The sequence below is a fragment of the Festucalex cinctus genome, chromosome 18 (assembly GCF_051991245.1).
Source record: "Festucalex cinctus isolate MCC-2025b chromosome 18, RoL_Fcin_1.0, whole genome shotgun sequence".
NCBI lineage: Eukaryota > Metazoa > Chordata > Actinopteri > Syngnathiformes > Syngnathidae > Festucalex > Festucalex cinctus.
In genome coordinates this window covers 14,595,592-14,617,260 of record NC_135428.1, presented here as the reverse complement: position 1 = coordinate 14,617,260, position 21,669 = coordinate 14,595,592, and the positions used below count along the sequence as shown (strand labels likewise).

Genomic DNA, 21,669 nt, shown 5'->3' with positions numbered 1-21,669 from the left:
AAAGACACAACTCCAATGATGAGTGCAACCTCTGAACAATGCCTTTTATTTTGGCACCATTTAAAAAAAAAATAAAAAAAAATCCATGGATGTCAAGTTTTGGACTGAAGAAACAAGCCAGATGAAATCCCAAATTTGAATCCAAGCGTCCTTTCCTTTTTCTGTCTTCTTTTGTGTTTGGGCAGGAAAAGTAAAAACAAAACAGTCTAAAATCAAGGTAGCACAAATTGAACACTCAGCACGCTTTAGGGAGGAATGCAAAGACCTCAGGCCGCGTACACACAAACACACCCATACGATTGTGAGTAACTGTGTAAACAATTCAAATCAAAACACAACACGTGATGACACACTTTTGAATTAACAAAAAAAAAAAAAAGCTTTGAAATATGAAAATGCCTCATTTCCTCAAATAGTGGCCATTTATTGACTCAACTCAGTCACTCCCCTTTTTGATGAAAGCACTTTTGTCACCATCTACTTATCTGAATGTGGCAAGCCGAAACAGCTGTTAACTCATTCAACCCCCAAAAATGTATGAATACGTTGTTTGTAATACTTTGTCCTGCACTCCCAAAAACTTTTCTATACGTTTGGCTTTTTTTTTGGTTCTAGAGCAGTGGTGTCATACATAAGGCCCGCGGGCTGGATCAGGCCCGCAAAGGGGTTTAATCCAGCCCGCGAGATGATTTTGTAAAGTTAAACAAAAAATTGTAATGTCGGACTAATTAATCAGTTGGCCACAATCAAAATATATAAAATTTGTAACTTCACAATCGTCCTGGATGTCATTATTTTACACACAACTTAAAGTTACGGTTTGTTTAATTATTGTTATAATAATAATAATAATAATAATAATAATAATAATAATAATAATAATAATAATTATTATTATTATTATTATTATTATTAGTTTTAATCATATACCGACAAACGTGTTAAATACAACAGAAATTAATTTACTGGTAACACAAATAGATATGATGTACGCAATGCATTCTGGGAACAACATATATGTAAAACAGGTCGATTTAACACGTCCAGGACTCAGTATTGCCACGTTCCATTCGCATTTGTATTATTTTTTGGAACAATATGATTTCAGTTGAGCTCCGTAATTTAGGGCTGGCACGCACAAATAACAAAAATCTGCGTATAATTGACGTCGATCGTTTTGAAGTTATATACCGTTATATTACCGATGCGGGCCACTTGGTAAAATATTTTCCTCCATGCGGCCCATGAGCTAACATGGGTTTGACACCCCTGTTCGAGAGTATACAGAAGGCTTTTAATACAGCTTCTGACGTGAAGAGGTGGCTTAAAGAAATGGCGATTATTTAAGAAAAACAAAAACAAACGGCCAGTATTGTGGCAGCAGAGTACAAGAGATCAGCCAGGGCCATGTTGCAACAAGCTGTTTTTGCCAATGTTTTCACCAGGAATGTGAATATCGATGAAGCTTTTCTATATTCTAATGCTAATTGTTAAAGAACGGAAACAGATACAAATTCACTTTTTTTTTTCCTGATGAAAGAAGAGACTCTAATATTTCTTTTGGTGGGTTCCCTGTTTTAATAGCAATAGAACATAATATTCTGCGCACCTTGCAAAATCAGTCAAAATCCAGTAAAACAGCCTGTAGCGAAGGGGGTTGCTTCAGTGAAAATGGCTGCCAGTGAATGAGTTAAGCACCTCCCTCCCCTTATTCCCTGCATTAATTTGCTCAAGTACCATAGTCATTATTTGAGGAAACATAGTAAAAATGAGGTGCACATTTTTGATTTTGGAACATGATATAAATTCCTGATGGTCTTTGCATTCGGATGGGAGAAAAAGGTGGGGAAATGGAGGCCATGTTGTGATGATGATGATGATGATGATGATGATGATGATGATGATGTGCTTCTTCTTGCCACAAGTGTAAGGCACAGGCGCACTTCCTCCTCGAACCAAATGTGCGAGAAACAAGAAGGGGTGAGCACAGCTGTCGAACAAACGCATCGCAGTTCAAACAATATCCATAAAATGAGCCCTCGGGAGCGGCGGGGATTGTGGCCTCAAAAAAAACAAAACAATTTGGCACAAGAGATGCTGATTTCACAGTCAAGTCAATTACATTTTTTTTTGTCGGAAACGTTGTTTGCAGCCAGCCCGAGTGTCGCCCGTAGCTTTGTAATTCGCCGGAACATTCACTGGGCACGCTCCACATGGGATCCAAATTCCTCAGGCTTTCAGCCTTTCTTTTGTCATTTTCTAGTCATGTTTAATAAATATTTCTTTTTTTTGTGTGTGTGTGTGATTGGATGAGGAAGATATCTGAGAGTTTGCTGCTTCCAAGTTGGAGTGACCCACGCTGGTGGACAAGCCAAGTATGGATTAATAATACTGTACAGGGCTTTAAAAAATGAATGTCATGCTTTAATGCAGACTTTTTCAAAACAAATTCTGAAGAGTGAATAAATGATTGAATTCACCTATTTGTCTCAGAGACGATCCGGCATCATGAAGTGCTTTAATTCAGACTCTTTTGATTTTATTATTGGTGCTTTTGACATCCCACCATTTTGAACAAGAATCAGGAAATTGGTATTAACAGAATTAATGCCCAAATTTGAGTCTGCAACCTATTTATCTTGAAAAAAAAAAAAGTCTAATATAAGGTGCTTTAATGTGGACTCATTCTAAATTTCAGTTTTTTGTGTCAAGGTGGAGGAATTTCAAGTCAATTCACCTACTTAAAAAAAAAAAAAAAAAATGTGGGCCAGATGCTCATTTGTCTATTTAGTGTCATAACATGCTTTAATGTAGACACTTTTAAAAAAATGTTTGCACTCTAGTCTCCACATTTTGCTGTACTACGCTGAACAGAAATGAAAAATTATTTTTTTAACCAAAAAACTTGAGCCGGCCACCGTTTTGTCATCGAGCTCACCCAATTTCATGGGATGCTTTAATACAAACTCTTTCGAGTTCAGTGTGCTTTCAACATGTTTCCATTTGAATAAGAATTAGGATTTTCAAAAATGAATGTAGAAAATTTCATCCATTTTCAATACATACTTTAATGTTGGCTCTTTAAAATTTTTAGTTGTGTTCTAATGTTTACAATTTTGAAGAAAAATCTTTTACACCCAAATTTGAGCAGGCCACCTATTTATCACAGAGTACTGTACGTCTGGAATGATGAGGTACTTTAATTCAGATTCTTTCGTAATTTTAGTGGGCTCTCAAAGTTCTTCCGTGCTGAAAAGTTGGAATTTCAAAGGGAGTGCACCTTTTTATCCCAAAATTTGAGACTGCCGCCTATTTGACTGAGAGAACGTCCAAGAATCATGACCTGCTTTAATGCGGACTCTTTCAAAATTGCAGCATGTTCTCCATGTTCCAACATTTTGAACAGGAACAGCAACCTGAATTCCCCACCATTTTGGCGAGCATCTGGCATCATATGATGCTTTAATGCAGACTATTTCGATATCAGGGAGCTTGTGAGATTCAACTTTTTACACCAGGAATTTTCTCGTCTCCAAACTTGAGCCAGGCATCTATTTTTGGCTGAGAGAGCATCCAGCATCAATGCATGCTTTAATGCAGACACTTTCTGCTTTTACCATTTCAATCATTTTTATATTTGAAAATTCATGGATAACAATAAAAATTATATTTCAGCATTTGGCAAAGTTTTACATTCGGGTGGCATTTGAATGCACCTCATGTGTCAGTGAATCCTTGCAAGTAACTAAAAACAATTCCAAAGCGAGGATGAGTGAGGGGAGAGTGGGCGGGGCTTGTGAGGCTAGTGGTTCTGGCATTGGATCCGTGATTCTCACCTTTCCGTGTTCTTGTGATAAAACATATGTATGGCAGTTTTGGGTCACGCCATTTCAAAGCATTTATTCTTCTTCGATCTTCCCAATGGGGAGACTCCGTCCGGATCACATTAAAAAACAAAAAGGGTCTCAGTCTAGCGGATTGAAATCCCTTACGTAGAAAGCGACGGAATATGACGTAATAAATACAGCGTCCAGAGGCTTTTTTTCCCCACTTATTTAGAAAAATACGGATCAGGGCCTCAAAGATCAGTCCGAGGGACTGTTCCGCGTGAGACTCCGTGAGTCTCTCTCGTAAATGTCGTGCTCGGCAAGTCCTAGAGGCAGACGTTGTTGCTGATTTGGCAGGTGGAGCCGGTGCCGGCCTGGGAGAGGAAAAGTCTGCCGTTGGGGCAAACGCAAACCTCGTAGACCGTCTGCCTGGTGCCGGACGACGAGGCGCTGGAGGACGCCTTACCCTCCGGGAGGCGCATCAGGCGGATGCGACGGGCGTCCAGGGAGATCTGGAGGACCAGATGGAGAAGAAGGTTGATGAGGTACAACAAAAAATATCAGAAAACTCTGTTGCAAGGAGCTCAGCAGAAGGTCTTTAAACTTTTCATGACATACTTTAATGTAGACTGCTTCCATTTTCATTAAGCTGGTGAGGATTTTTAACCTCAGTCTTCCATACTCAAATTTGAGCCATTTCGTCCATTTGTCTCAGAATGCATCCATGCTTTAATGAGGACTCTTTCGATTTCAGTGTGCGTTTATGACCCCAGCATTTTTAACGAGGAATTTCAAAGTAAATCCATCTTTTTCATTGAAAATCTGAACCAGAGTAATGGCATGCTTTAATGTAGACGCTTTCAAAATGTCAGTTCACTCTCCAAGTTCTACCATATTGAACAGGAATGAGGAATTGAACCTTTTTAAACAACAAATTAGAGCCTGGTACGTATTTGTCTCAGAGAACCCAGCAGCATGTTGTGCTTTAATGTGGATTATTTCAAAACCTCAGTGCACATATTCTATCACTTTGAGCAACAGAGCAACTAAAATCACCTGTTTTTATATCCAAATTGTTGCCAGCCGCCGAGTTGTCTCAAAAAGAATCCAGCTTCATATTATGCTGTAATGCGGACTCTTTCAATATTTTTTTGCTTTTGACGTTCTAACATTTTCAACAAGTTATTTTTTTATACCTGAATGTGAGCCAGCTGCCCACTTGTGTCAGAGATCATCCATCATCCTATTGTGCTTTAACGCGGACTCTTTCGATTTAAGTGACCTCTGGCCTCGTTAGCCACTGTGTACAGTTTGCGAAGTCCAAATATTCGCAAAGCATCGGGACTTTGTGCTGGTCTTAGAAAACTGCAGATTGGATGTACACGGAGCAGTAAGACATTTAAAGGAATGATTTTTTTTTTTTTTTATAATAGAAAATAAAAAAACTCTGCCTCCTTTGAACTTTAGTTCAAATTTCACCTGGCCTGTTCCTCACATTCTTTCTGTTAAGCTGGTTTTCTTCTTGATTGTTACCTTGGCCAACGTCTCCTCGGTCGACTGTAATTGCTCTCCAAGCAAAGTCTGCTTCCGGCCGCCCCCGCTGCTCACTTGCTTTTTTTTGTTGGCCCCCGCAAAGACGAGGCTGGCTGAATCTCTCGGCCAGCTTGCTGGCTAAAGAAGCTGTTACGCAAATGGATTTTTCATTTTTTGTATCAAACGAGATGGAATTTCTACATAAAAGAAAAAAAAAAATTCCCCCATGAAACAATCAATGTAGCATATCGTGTTTGACATTTTCAAAACATTTTGAACAATAATACATTTAAAGTAGGCGTGTCAGGCAGTTCAAAATTTTAATCATAATTAATTACTTCAATAGTTAACTCACGATTAATACCAATTTTTATATCTGTTCTAAACATTTTTCAATTAAAGTTTTCATACTGTTAACATAAAAGTGGAAAAAATGTAAACTGCATCTTTTAGTCATTGACAGTAATTTCATAATAATTCATAAAACTGAGTTAAAATTAAAAAGCTGTACTGTACAGTGTTCCCTTGCTATATAACGCGGTTCACTTTTCGCGGTCTCGCTGTTTCACGGATTTTTTTAGTGCAATTTTACCAATTTTATGTTTTTTTTTTACAGTAATGTACCTATTTTATCAAATTTATGAATGTTTGAACATTGGGAATGTTTAAACGAGAGAAATGTGAGAAAATGTAAATGCCTATATGAGAAAAGCGTATAAACTGTGTGGTGTGGTGTGGTGTGGTGTTTTAGAGCCTTAAAACGTTTATAATAAATGTAAAACATAAAGCTAATTACTTTGCAGATTTCATTTATTGCGGGTATTTTTTGGAACCTAAGCCCGCCGGAAAACGAGGGAACATTGTGCTGTAAAAAATGAGTGTGATATTGATTTGTGTTGAGGTCATTTTTTTTCTGCCACTAGATGGCATAATTGCATTTATTAGACACTGGTGACAGCTCAGTGCATTTTTCTTTTCATATTAAGAGCTATGTAATCTTTAACATGACTTGTCAAATTCTGCGCATTTTTTAAAATTGTACAATGCAACTTGATCCACAAATATATGCATTATTATATAATTGTTACTGCTCAATTTGGATGTGGACGTGTCTGCTGCGTTGTGACTAATTCCCTCAGTACAGGCTTCCAAGTAGGGGATGGTCATTAATCGTGCGTTGAAAAAATTTGTGCCGTTAAAGGAACTTTGAATTAATTCAAAATTAACGCACTAAATTTGACACCCATAATTTAAAAAAATAAATAAATAAATTGTCCCAAGAGAAATAGTTGAGTCAAGCAACATGCCGGCGTTTGCATCAAATCCAATTCTTCCCATTTCCACTCGCTCCGAGCCAACATCGATTGCGGCCTCCTGTGGGACTCACACCTCGTTCGGGACAAGAAAAAAGACGACTAAGGGCCCGCTCCTGCCGCCCATTAAAAAGGTAAAATGCCGCCTTGGAGCGGCGCCGGGTGACCTGCGACGCCTCGGAAATGTCGCGCGACCTCCTCCTCCTCCTGACAAACGGTCGGCCGCGAGAGACGGAGCGAGGCTGAGGTCGCCGCGCCGAGCCGCGAGCCAATCAGCGAATGGCGGAAGGTCGTAATTCTGACAAAATGCTTCCCGCGCAAGCGCCGCTAAAAGGGAGTCATACGGTGCGCGGATGCAAGCTTTCGGCGTGGATGCACTCCCTGGTGAAGCAATGCAATTTTGTGCAAGGTGCTGGAGGTGGAAGGTGTTTTTAAGTAACATGGAAGCGAATGCATACAAATCATCGAGCGAGGCGGCGAACAACAACACCGTTGCTCAAACGCTGCCTCGATTTGCACTCAAAATCACTCAAAAGCAGGCATCATTAGTACTCAAAGCTGGTAGTGTTTTTACTAGGGGTGATTACAGTTTTTAATCGTAATTAATCGCATGACTTCAATAGTTAACTCATGATTAATTATAAATTTTATATCTTTTCTTAACTCATTCACTGCCATTGGCGGCTAAAGACGTCAAAGTTCCATTTTTTTTTTTTTTTATTGGATTGGCAGTATATGAGTTTTAATGTGCAATAAAATGTACAATAAAATATATATTTTTTTATAAGTTTCATACTCTTAATATAAAAGTAGGGAAAACAATGTTAAACTAATAGATATTTGGCTGCATCTTTTAGTTATTGATACAGTAATTTCAAAATAAATACTAAAATTAAAACGATATAGGCTATTGTACTGTAAAAAAATGAGTGTGATATTGATTTGTGTTGAGGTCATTTTTCTGCCACTCGATGGCATAATTGCATTTGTAAGACGGTGACAGTTCACTGCATTTTTAAAAAAAAAATATTGAGCTAATTAATCTTTAATATGAAGTCACTTGTAAAATTCTGCACATTTTTTAAATAATAAACTATAACTTGACCCCAGTCTCCACAAATATATGCATTATTATTCCATTTATTATTGCTAAATTTTGACGTGAATGTGTCTGCTGCGTTGCGACTGGAATTCCCCCAGTACAGGAGTTCCAAGTTTGGGGTGATCATTAATTGCGCGTCAAAAACATTTGTGGTGTTAAAGGAACTTTAAATGAACTCATAATGAATGCACTAATTTTGACACCCCTAGTTTTTACGAATGCGCTAACAACAGCAGAGCATCGTCTCATGGCTTGGTGCCCTGCGACTGACGGGCGACCAGTCCAGCGTAGAACCTTGCCTCTCTGTCCCAATACTTTTGTCTGCACGGCCCCAAAAAAATGACAAATGATCCCATTTCTTAATTTCCTTTTGTCCCTAATGGCTTGATGTTGAAAAATGTGCTTATGAAATACGGCGTGTTACGCAATCATCATTTTTTTTTTAAGTGATTAATCACGAGTCCCAATCTTCCTTCTTTTTTTTTGCCTGACGTCCTCCCTCTGTCCTCTTTCTGTCTCTAACTCTGTGCTCCGTGTACATTTTTCCCGCTCACTCATCTTCCATGCCGATCCGTTCCGCACATCAGCCGACGCTGATAAAAGGATTTCCCTCCCTGGCTCTGCGGCAGTGGCGTGGTGTCAGATCTGTTTCACATCAGCCGAGGAGGATTAATGGGGGGGACGGGAGGGGGGCACCAAAAAAAAGTCTTTTTAAAAGTTAGTTGTATACATTAAGACCCGCTGCTGCTGACATGAACGAAGAGGAGGAGGAGGAGGAAGGTGACCTTGACGCTCAATTTGTTCCAATTAGAAATCAGACTAAATACTAAATATGTTTGTGTACATTTACTATACTACGGAACTGGCAAAAACCTGCTCATATACAAAATACTGCTCACAGTAGTTGTGAAACTCTTCTTCGTTTGTCTTTATGACTGCGTTATACTGCCCTCTGGTGAAGCCAGGAAGGAAGGACACCTGAAGGCGTTGCACTGAATGAAATATGATGCGTAAAATGTTTAAAAGGGGAAGTAAACACTTTTTTTTTTTTTTTTTTTTTTTTTTACAATAATATGTTCTATGGTAGTCTAAATATGGTATTCTGGTTAATATTGCGTAAGTGAAATACGAGTTACGTAGCAAAATCCAGCCGTTTTTATTCATCTCAGGGGGCGGCCATTTTGCCACTTGCTGTCGACTGAATATGACATCACAGTTGCTGTGATTGGGAGTTGCCTGAGCCCTGAGCAACTGTGATGTCATCTTCAGGCGACAGCAAGTGGCAAAATGGCCACCCCCTGAGATGAATAAAAACGGCTGGATTTTGCTGCGTAACTCATATTCCACAAATATAATATTAACTCATTCATTCGCAGGCATTTTCACTTCACTGAAGCAACCCCCTTCACTCCCTGCTGATTTACTGGATTTTGACTGATATTTGAAAGGCCCACAGAATATTGTGTCCTATTGCTATAAAAACATGGAACTATGCCAAAATAAATATTAGAGTCTCTTCTTTCAATAAGGAAAGAAGTATATTTCTATCCATTTCCGTTTGCAGCAATTAACATGAGACTATAGCTAAATTTCATCATTATTCACAAATCTGCTTAGAATTGTGGGGAAACAGCTTGTTTTTATCATGGCCCTGGTTAATCTCTTATACTCTACTGCCACCTGCTTGCCGTTTTTGTAACAACTACCATTGCTTTAGCATCTTCTTCCAGTCAAAGGCTGCATCAAAGCCTTATGTATGCTCTAGTATTAAAAAAACAAACAAAAAAAAACTAAAAAATGTACAAATACGTTTTTGGGACCATGGCGATATTTGAAATAGAACGTTTTTATACGTTTTTTGGGAGCAAACGAATGAATCAGAATGTCATGTTTAGACTAGCGAGGTCACATATTGTCAAGAAATGTTGAAGGTTGACTTCCACTTTAATTCTCCATTTAACTGTTATTACAACGTTCTTATTGACGTTTGACAGCATTGCCATCCATTTCAATGGGGAAAGATGAGATTATTTTCTTGTATGTTTTTACATACTTGGCCAATAAACCTGGTTGAGATTCTGACACGAGTGTTCTGGCTCCCTATGGGTTGTGCTAATATACTTTCGGGTACCTCTCCATCTTTGGACTCCAGTCGTAGCTCGTTCCTGCAGATGGCTTGGATGTCCCCGGCCTCGGCCAGGATCTGGATGCCTTTGGGGGCCTCCATGAGCAGGGAGCGGGTGGGCGACTCCAGCCTGGAGAACAAAACGCAATCGGAAGTCAATTTTGTCTCGTTCGGACGGGAAGCGGTTCGAAAAGACTGCAATCAACAGACTTCTGTACGTAGACTTTTGGCAAATCGTGGACAAACAGACATCAGTAGATTTTATGGCTGTTTTAGAGGAGTTCCATACTATTTCTTCTTGGACTCCTACCTCATCTTTGTTCACCTTTCGGCTTGTGCGCAGAGCTTGGTTAAATGAGGGTGCTCAGTTCTTCGCCGCGATTCTTTGTCCGCTCGGCCGCGTTCCACAAAAGCCCAACGAAAGCAATCAGCCGGGCGACAGAGCGGCCCAGATTGCCATTTAACCTGTGATTTGCTCCCGCGCTTATATATTTATAAAGCCCAAAGTGTTCCCCGCGCTGGCGTCGGCCTCGGAGGAGGACGCGGCCAAGGACGCAGGATGCAAAACAGAGACGAGAGGGGAAAGGATGCAAGGAGGCGGCAAATTCTTATCAAGTCAAAGACGTCCAATCATTTCCGCTTTTTTTTCTTTTGCGCCGCCCGCGTCCCTGTAGGGTCCCGCGCGAGCGCGCTGCATCCAAAGTTATTAACCTTTGATTCAAGTTGCTGATATGAAGTGTTGAAAGGATGAAGAAAGCTTATCGATCGCTGAGGGGAAATGAGATTGGAAGAGCGAGAAAACAAAGCGGACGTTTTCATGTGCAAAAGGAGCGAGTTCGGACATGCATTACTCAGAACAAGTCTACATTGATAATACAGTGAATTAGTAAACCTTGAAAGGAAAACTCAACATTGAACTGCTGGTCAATGTTTCTAAACATTTTTGACAACTTCTTCTTTAACGAGAGGCTGAATGGCAAAGTTCACAACAGGTGTTTGAGCCATGACTCAAGCGATACATTTTGAAAGATTTCTGGAATTTAATACTCAGTAACATTGACTTTTAGCGAGTAGCACATTTCTGACCCTTTGCTTTGAAACTCGTCGCTATTCACGGCAGCAACTTACTTACAAGGCGATCAATTTCCTCTCTTGTTTTGCAAAGTGTGAGATTAAAGTGTCGTCCGCGTTTGCAACATTTGTGAACTCTGCTAATCGTTTTTGCTTTTGTTTTCTTTGGCGTGGGCGAGCGTGAATGCTAATAGATGATGTTGACGCGAGTGCGGGGGTGACGGGAAGGACGCGCTTGCATCACGCGGTGAGAGCGAGCGAGCGAGCGAGAGAGACATCCTTGGAAAAGGAATTGAACTGAAAATCAAACCCGTGTGCGTTGTGTGTGCTTTTTAATTAATCATTGTAATTAATGTGACCTAGATGAGGGCAGAGGTTATGCGATTAGATTTCAATTTGGAAAAGCTGTGCGGAATGCTAATTGGCAGGCGTGTTTTATTAAGATCCATGAGCAAAACATCTATTGGGGAGAGGCCTTTATTTGGAATCAACAATGTTAGCCTATATTAATATAAATGGATTTCCACATTTATTTTTATATTTATTTTTATTTTCTGAATGTCATTTTTTAATTTATTTTTACTTTATATATATTTATTATATTTATTATATTTATAATGTCCGTTTTTAATTTTCACTTTTATTTATTTATTTATTTAGATTTCATTTTGGCAGATTTGGTCCATTTAAAAAAAATAAAAATAAAAAAATAAAAAAAGTGTTTAAAAATAAAATTGAGTATTATGGAAAAAATGCGGCGGTGTGGTATCGAGTTATGATCTGGGGCTGTTTTGCTACCCCCGGTGTTGGTACCAGATGTGATCAGGTTGCCAGATCGTATCGAGTAACCTACCAATGACGTCATGCTACAGGATTGGCTGGAAATTATTGACGTCTAAAGATCGGAAAGAAAATATTAAAGATGCAATTTAAATAAAATGTTTGGATTGAAATTGTAAAAATGTATAGAAATCTAAGAATATAAAAGCAGGATACTTTAAGATTGAATAAATAGTAAAATAGATTGTATAAATAATAAATGAGGTAAGTAAAAATAAATTAATATAAAAGAATGGAGATAAAAATAGCACATTAATACAAAAAGTAAAACAAATACTGTATTAGTTATTTAAAAGCTATTACACTCAAATTAAAGGGATACTTGACTCATTAAGCCATTTTCAGCAGTAAAAAGTTAATATTTTGTCTACAATTAATGTGGTAACTTCACTATTTTTCATGTACTATTAATACCTTTAATAGGTCATTTTTCGACTCTCTGTTGACTGATGATGACATCACCTGTGCTGAGGAAGTAGGTAACGACCAATCATGGCTCAGTTTGCTGTCCAACCCCAGAAAACAGGTGAGCCATGATTGGTCGTTACCTACTTCCTCAGCACAGGTGACGTCATCATACTTTTTACAGGGATTAATTGTAAATAAGTGAAAAATAGTGAAGTTACCACGTTAAGAAAAGACAAAATAAACTCATTCACTCCCAGCCATTTTCACATAAACAATCCCATTCGCTCCCGGCTGTTTTACTGGATTTTGACTGATTTTGCAAGGATAAAGAATATTGTGTTCTTTTGCTATAAAAGCATGGAATCTATCAAAAGAAAGATTAAAGCCTCTTCTTTCATCAGGAAAAAAAAAAGTATGTTTCTATCTGTTTCAGTTTTGCAGAAATTACTATTAGAAGAGAGATAAGTTTCATCAGTTTTCACAAATATATTTAAAATTGTAATTGAGCTTTTTTTTCTACATGGCCCTGGTTCATCTCCTTTGCTCTGCTACCACCTGCTGGCCGTTTGTGTAATAACTACCATTTCTGCAACCGTTCTTTGCAGTTGAGAGGCTGCATCAAAGCCTTCTGTATGCTCTAGCATTAAAAAAACAAACAAACAAAAAAACGTATAAATACGTCTTTGAGACACTTAAAACATAAAAAAAAAAATGTATTTACACGTTATTGGGAGCAAATGAGTTAACTTTTTACTGCTGAAAATAGCTCAATGAGTCAAGTATCCCTTTAATTTACAACCAAAACAAAGTGATGTGCACATCTGACTTGCATATAAAATTAAATAAATAAATAAAATAAAACGAACTCACGCATTTGGTTCAAGTAGCGCTGCTGTACGGATGTCATCGGCGGGCGCGAAGGCCACCGATTTAATCTGGCAGCCCGATCACATCTGAAAACATCTCAAGACTGTCAGCGAATTTGGGAGCTAAATGTGCCGCCAAGTGTCAGAAAACTCAGATGTAGTCCATCGCTCCACCAAAAAGGAAATTGAGTTATTGTTTGGGGCTGCTTTGCTAATCCCGGCACAAGGTGTCGTAAATCCATGCAGGATACGTTGAGAACAGATTGCGCTGCACCGTGTTGTCATTGTTCTGCAAAAGTGCACTTGACGACTTTGAAGCCCCGTCGGAGTTTCACTTTGAGCGTCCTTAAGTTTGGTTGAAGGCTGTTGGACGATAAATCGCCCCGTCCATAAGGCCGGACACTCCAGGGACGACCATCATCACAGCTTGGAGTAAGTCCATCAAAGTCCGTGAGACGGCAAACAAAAGACAACACAAAAAAAAACTCCCTACTTTCTTTTATTGCCTCTCGCCCGCCACGCCACTCGTCACTTTGCGCCTTATTGCCTCATAAATATTGCTTTTTATCTCGAGCTCGGGATTGGCATCCATCAGAGCGCGCCCACGCTGCCGTTTTACTTTGGCACAAAGTCGTCGTCGGCGTGACGCAAGGACACGCGCAGACGGATGCGCCGCTTTAGAAAAGTGACAGCGCCGAGAGATATATCCGCGTACGTTTCATACGAGAGCCTCCTGAACGGGATCTCGTAACGTGCCGTCAAGACCGATATGACGATGATGACAATGACACGCCTCGCATAAACATTTGCATTTACATGACTGAATGTGGACCGGCAATTGTTCAAAATGTCTCATATCTTTCCTGCACAGTTTCCAACCGTTCAGCCATTTGGTGAGAGAAGAGGGACTCTATATCCATTAGGGATGAAACGATATCACGATATGGTATTATATCAATTATCACAATATTTTGGGGAGGTTGGCGATATAAAAAAAAAAAGGTTACAATATTGTACAAAAAAAAGCACAATATTGTGCTTTTGTACATAACAGCAATGCATATAAACAACCTACAATCTCTATTAACACTTAATATTGAGGCACTTATTCTCTAATGCAAGCATACATTGAGTTCCTCCTCATATTAACTCGCTTCACAAGCACATTACGTTCCTCTTCATCTGACGATTAGCGTGGATTTTAAACATCGAAGGGCCAAAACATGTCTTGTGAAAATTAAACTGCACTGAAAAACTAGCCACTAGAGGGTGCTAGAACTGCACAAATGGAAATCAACCTGACTTTTTTTTTTTTTTTTTAACAGATGTGCTGCTTTTTATATCTTGACATGACGACAATGATATATTGTGGCAGTTTTAATATCGTGTTATCACGATATTGCCGGTATCGTTACATTCCTAATATCCACAAATGGTTCAGTATTGACTTAACCTAATCAAGCACCCCCTCGGACCTAATGAGGCGGCGCTGCAAAGTTCTCTGACACGGTGAAATATTATTAATAAGATCTTCGTCATCAAAAAGTTGTTATTCTCCTCACGCTGGCGTTTCCTGGATGGCAAAAAAAAGCAAGAAAAGCAAAAATCCTCGCCACTCTTTTCCCGACTTTCATCTTTCGTCTCATCTGCGTCTTGTGCCTCCTACACTCGCGAGCTCGTCGCTGTGCCGCCATCCTTCCCCCCGCCGCACGTTGCTCTTCATGTTCCGGCTCCTTTCCCGCTCGCCTACTTTTCAAATTGGCATCAAAGGCCTGACACGGATTGAAGCGCACCTTTTGTTATACAAAAGTACGAAGACACCCAAACAAGCGGAGCCCGTCGCACACAACTTGTCTTGAGGACACACAGGAAATGCTCCCAAGGGCTTTGATCACGGCGTTCTGACAGGGGCACAGTTGACTTCGGGCGAGAGAAGCGAGCGGGCGACACCCTGGACTGGTTGCCAGTCAATAGCAGGGTGCAGCGGAATTTTCATACCGATAGACGATTTAGAGTAGACCAATCACAGCTTTGACGGTTTCCTCTCACTGATAATGAACTTCTTTTTTTGAGGGGACGTCTAAACAGTGCAGAATCTAATTGGCTGCTTACAGAGTGACCACCCCCTTTGGTGAGCAGAGGGGGGAGGGGTTACGAGCAAGATGAAAAAGACACAGATTCATTTTTTGCTATGATTGTGCATTGTCCTTAAAAAAAAATAAAATAAAATAAAATAAAAAAATAAAAAATACCAGCAGGTACTAGTTAGCTCCAAGGATAACATGAGTAGCTAATGGGTCTGCTCTAAAAATAGCTCACCAGTGTGGGACACTGTCATTTACTAAGAAGAATTAAAACAGAATAAGAATGTTAACATTTATTTATGTTTAAAATTAACATGGTACACGTTTCTTCTGTACCAAATCTTCTGCATGTTGTTTCTGCAAGGTCATTCTAATTTCCTGGGTATTGATTCTAATTTCCTCAATCGATTTCATTTCGATTCACAAGCGTTCAGTTTGTTAAATTAATTTTTGCAAAGGCAACAACTGGTTAAATGATTTAGATTATTAATTAAACTAACGCGTTATAATCACTTAAGTGTTACACAAACATTGACACTAGCAAGGATTGTAAATATAAATGAAAAAGATTCTGAATTGTTTTAAGGTGCAATAAGTCAGGTCTTTCATAAATGTAAGAAAATACTTTTAAGTTCATGTGAGCAGTAAATGTCAAGAAACAGTAAGATGCTAAAAAAAATGACTTTAAAATGATATTTTCTTATGACTTTATGGGAAAAAAAAGATATTAAAATAATCAATTCATGTTTTTATATCAGGCCCGAAAAGGAAAAATCGATTTGATATTGATTATTTAATTTTTATTTTTTTTTATTTTTTTTTTTAAATCCAACCCTACCTTTGAGAGTTGTAATTATAATTCTTTGGATGATATATTTGCTCACGGTTATCATACCATCTTTAATAATAGCAGGTGTGGAGCTGAGTCGAAGCCGGGCACTTCTCTATCCTTATGCGAACTTTCTTTAGGACCGCGAGCGACTGTCATCAGATGTGTGACGGCGGCCTACGCAACGACTACCAGTCCATTCACAAACATCAGACGCGCCCGCCTACGCTCATTAATGCTGACGCACTCCATATCTCAAACACGGGCGTCATGTCGCCACATCCTTAAGTGACGTGTGTGTTATTGTTTGCACAGTAACTTACCGCAGCTCCTTGAAGGGCTCGGCCCGGACGTGCGGCGTCTCCACCGACTTGCTGAACACGGCTCCCTGGGCGCCTGGAAGAAAACAAACAAAATGCTATCATGTAAAAATTAGGGGGAACAAAAAATCTGGCCCAAAATAATTCAGATTAACCAGTAGGCGTTATTGTGACCCGTTTTGCGCTTTTGATGGTTCTGACCAAGTCATTTCAAAATAAGATAATGCCCAGGGGTTAAAAAACACCGTCCCATCAGATGTCACATGGTGTTAGCATTAGCATTTTAGCTTCAAGTACTCTTCAGGTTCACAAAATATTTTTTCTTCCTCATCTTATTGATCCATATCGGTTTGTCATCAATTTTCTTCATCACTGCTTGCATGACCTGCACATATGTCGACTTGCTCTACTCGCAAACAGGGCCGTTTCTAGCTTCATGGGGGCCCTAGGCAAGATTCTGTTTGGGGGGCCCCTAGTTTGCCAAACTACAATGAAGAGATTCCTAACCGTTTATGGTCTCCTAAGATACCACAATCTATTACACTTTATAAGCAAAACAGTTACAATTAAACAGTGCTCTTTACGTCAATAAATAAAACAGCTTTTGAGTCTTTGGAAAAGTGTTTAATTTAAATAAAACGCAACAAAACAAACTTTATTTTAAAGTGCAACAAAAAAAGAACTAACTAAAGATAATGCTTATTTAACATCAGTCCTACACTATCAGCATAACATCTAATACTATATACTGGTCAGGAGATCCTGCAGAGGAAAGTGGTGATCCTGGGGCTTCCTGGTCAGACGGCGGAAGTTCAGAAGATTCCCCTGGCTCATTATCTGGAGCTCCAAAATATTTTGCAAGTGCTCCTAGAAAGACAAACCTCTTTAGCTTATCAAGTAAATACACCATGAGTGAATATTCCTTTTTTTTTTTTTTTTTAAATAATTGTTTTTTTATTACAGTAATATTGCAGTAATACAGAATATTAATTAAAAATTAAGGTGTTTTTATATAAAAAATTGTGATGTACAGTGCTTGTACCCAATTACCAATTTGTCACTTTTAAGCAGTTTCAACAATAATTTACACATTATACTAGTTGAACTAGGGGCTGGCCAAGAGAAAGTTAACATCTATAAATAAATGCCAGAGGCTAGCTAGTTGGCTAGCAAAAACAAACAATCTTGCTAAAAAAATAAAATAAAATGGAGTTTCACCTCCAACTATCACCAACAACTGACTTACCTTTCTCCTTTGACCGTTTTCATCTCCAGTTTTCTTTTTCTTCCATTTTTCCGCGCTGCTGAAATAGCTTTTTTTTATTTTTATTTTTTTATGACATCGGTGTCTGTTTAATTTAGTAGTACTCTCGCTAATGGAAGGGTAGCTGCCAATCATTCTCACACAGTGACATTACTGACATTGCGTCGCAAACTGAAAAAAAAAATAGCCACTGCTTAACATCACAGTTCATTTTATTTATGTCCTATGTTTGTTTTTTAATCAAAAATGTGATGTAATAAATATTAGAGACAGAATAGAGAGAGGACATTTTAATCATCCTCAGGTAAGACTACACATAGAGCTTGGGGGCCCCCTGGTGGCTTGGAGGCCCTAGGCAGCCACCTACTTCGCCTATAGCCAAAAACGGCTATGCTAGCAAAGTTGATAAAAATGCCAAAATATTTTAACTCATTCACTGCCAATGTCAACTATAGACGTCAAAATCCAAGCAAACAGCCAGTGTTAATTTTGAAAAAAAAAAAAAAAAAAAAGATAATTTAAAATTAAAATTTTAATTAAAACTAATAATAATTTAATTTTAGTTATAGTCTTCTGACTAAATTTAATTAAAGCCTTAGTCATAACTCAGTCACCTAATTGTATTTTAGTTTTAATCCAATTTTAGTCAACAAAAATAAAGAGCAATTTTAGTCGACTAAAATTGGCTTTTGGAGGCCGAGACCCAGTATGTGGTCTCAGTAAGACCAAGACCGATCACAAGAACGTCAACGCCAGTCTTGTAGGGTAACAGGAATCCGTTCTACGCACGATGGTAGCACTTAGCAATGAAATTGTTGTCATCGTTGTTATTCATAACAACAATGATTAATAACTATGAATGAAAACAATGAAAAACTAAATTCAAATTTCTTGTCAAAATTTGCACTGGCTGTTTACTTGGATTTTTGACGTCTATAGTCGTCATTGGCAGTGAATGAGTTAAAAAACTATGATTGGTTTGTACTCAACTTAGTTTTTCATTGTTTGCCTGCCTTGCACGTAGACCTGCTTTTAAAGTCGATCAAATGAAAAAATTATTCAACAGATGGAACTGTCAATTTTTTTGAATTATCAGTTTTACAGGTTTTCCTGACATTGCACAAACCCACTCTCACTACTCGCAAAGTTGCAAAAATGAAAAAAAAAAAAAAATAATCTTATACAAACTATCGAAAGTAGCTGTACTGACTCAATGGTCGAATCTCAGTTTTCAGCTTTCTGCCTCACCGATTGTTTTGTTTTACGTAGAAATAATTCACATATATACTCAGGTGTATGGCTTTATATTAATAAAACAAAGTTGAACATTTAACCATAGTGCAGCTGCATGAAAGAAACCCATTCAAGTCTTTCAGGTCGCTTAAGCTGCGTTGAAAATAGAAAAAAATAAAAAATCAAAGATCCGCGTAACCGCTTTTATCCCATCCCGCGCAGCCTGTCAACCAAAAGTAGCGCTTTGTATTCAAAGTGCTGCTTTTTAGAGACACAATAAAAGCATCCCTCTGCTTTTCATTCCAACAGATGGTTTCCGAGCTGATGAAACGTTATCAGAACACACACAAACACACACATACTTGCTAACGATCATTTCTGTCACTTACGAAGGACTTTCATCAGCGCCGCAATTCACGTAAAAAGGCAACAAGTGTTGTACTTTTCGTAATGCGGACATTAAGCGCGCAGGCGAGCGTGAAGAAACAGACGGTGGCGGCTGGCGAAAAAGAAAGAGGGGCTTGTAAAAGCTGCACTCACATTTTAAGTGCTGTTGTTGTTTTCCAACAAGTAAAAATAACAAATTGTGCTCTTTTGATTCTGCATGTCTGAACATGACAGCTTGATGCAGTACGGCTGTATTTTGCTCACACTTGAGTTCGGGATGATGTAAGATTTTTTTTTATTTTTTTTTCAAGTCACGGGTGACCCAGAGCCGATCCCAGCCAATCACAGCACACATATAGACAAACATTCAATTCACACTCAGAAAGCTTTCATGATGGCAACAAGAGGTTGAACAATTTCAAAACATTTCTTATAGTCAACGGCTCAACGCGAAGGTTACGATAGCCAAATTGATGTCAACTAATTGATGATATCATGTTTTGAAGTTGATGCTCAGGCAGTACTTCTATGACTCCAGGTAACTTTCAATAAACAAACAAACAAACAAACAAACAAACAAACAAACAAATAAATAAATAAATATTATTTTAGAGGTGTCAAAATTTGGTGTGTTAATTTTGAGTTTATTTATTTATTTATTTATTTACTTATTTATTTACTTATTTATATTAGGGGTGTCAAAATTTGTTGCACTAATTTTGAGTTCATTTAAAGTTCCTTTAACACCACTAATTTTTTTTATTTATTTATTTATTTTTTATTATTATTTTTAAACATGCGATTAATGAGCGCCCCTTACTTTGAAAGTCTGTACTGGGGGAATTCCAGTCGTAACGCAGCACACACGTCAAAATTTAGCAGTAATAAATGTAACTAGGCAAAGTGCAATTTCTGCAGAAATTGTATGGGAATGCTGAAAGCTGAATGTTAAGCTGAATGCTTATGAAGAAAATTGAAGGATAAATTCTGTGAAAATTACAAAGTAATTAACTCTTTATTACTACTACTACTACTACTACTACTACTACTACAACTAGAAGTAGTAGTAGCAGGAGTAGAAATAGTAGTAGTCTTACTAACAATTTTTAAGTAGTAACTTGGAGTTGAATGACAAATGAATAAAAAGAAAACTTGAACTGGAATCTGGTGAAGGTGGGATTCAAATCCTCACCTCCTGTTGAATTAACCATGATGATCAGTTGTATGTATGGAAGTGGGACTTAGAAAAAGTCCAATGTCAGTCCCATTGAAAATGAATGGGGAAAAGTTTATATTTAACGTTAAATTGTGTGATTACTGTGAGTAATACGGAATCAGCCAATATATACCGCGGAAGGTGAGAATCTTTAAAGCAAGTTGAAATTTGAACGGAATAAATAATAATATTATGTGGGAGTTGTTTCTTGGCAAAAAAGTGAGGAGAATAAAAACCCAAATAACATATTTGGGATGCTTTCAGCGTTCCCACAATAATAATGCATATATTTGTGGAAACTGGGGTCAAGTTGTATTTTGCAATTTGAAAAATGTGCAGAATTTCACAAGTTACTTCATGTTAAAGATTAGATAGCTCTTAATATTGAAAAGAAAAACGCAGTGAGCTGTCACAAAAGGTCTTACAAATGCAATTATGCCATCTAGTGGCAGAAAAACAACCTCAACACAAATCAGTATCACACTCATTCTTTTACACCACAGTACATCTTTTTAATTTTAATTCACCTTTATGATTTATGAAATTTCTGTCTCGATAACTAAAAGATGCAGCCATATTTCTATTAAGTTTAGAGTATGAAAACTTTGTACATTTTATTGTACTTTTAGAACAGGTAATTTGTGATAAATTAACTATTAAAGTGATCCTATTATTTCTGATTATTATTATTATTTTTTTATTAATAACACCACTAATTTGTTTATTTTTTACTGTAGTAGAATAAACTGTAATTGCACATCCACTACAGTAGGTGGCAGTGGTGCTCTGACTATCAGAGACTGCACAAGGTGTTTTCAATTCTAAGTTTAATTCCAATTCTTGTAACTCACTGGATGTTTTATATTGGGCATAGTTACAGTCGACATTTATTTAGCCAATAAACAAGTTGTTGATCGACCAGCACACGTCCTCATTTCATCATCAAGCAGTCACTGCCGAATATCCTGTCTGCTATGTTGCAAGAGGGCGTTTGGTGAATTCACTACTTGACAGATGACGTGAGTATTTAGCTTGTTCGTTAGCTCGCGAACTCTGAAGTCAACTAGGGGGAGTAATTTTACTTGTTTTCACTTTTGTTATCAAGTTAGATCATGAGAATTCAAACATAGCCTGTGCATCTATTGAAGGACTAACGATGGCAACATTGGAACAAATAATTACATTTACATTATTTCCTAAGGTCAAACATGGTTTTGAAAGTAGAACAACTTGAAAGTCGCTTGGCTTTCC

General features: G+C 38.1%; 1 protein-coding gene across 4 annotated transcripts in view; it reads right to left on the bottom strand.

Annotated features, from left to right (window-relative positions):
* Window positions 1–19: 19 nt before the first annotated feature.
* sgcd (sarcoglycan, delta (dystrophin-associated glycoprotein)) overlaps window positions 20–21,669 on the bottom strand; it is a 233,126-nt gene continuing 211,476 nt past the window's right edge. For all 4 annotated transcript variants that reach the window (XM_077505373.1, XM_077505372.1, XM_077505374.1 and 1 more), the window contains 3 exons: window positions 16,322–16,394; window positions 9,907–10,030; window positions 20–4,339 (listed from right to left, as the gene is read on the bottom strand). In XM_077505373.1, the coding sequence (XP_077361499.1) occupies window positions 4,154–4,339; window positions 9,907–10,030; window positions 16,322–16,394 (383 nt within the window). In that variant the 3' untranslated portion in view covers window positions 20–4,153. The remainder of the gene's footprint in view (window positions 4,340–9,906; window positions 10,031–16,321; window positions 16,395–21,669) is intronic.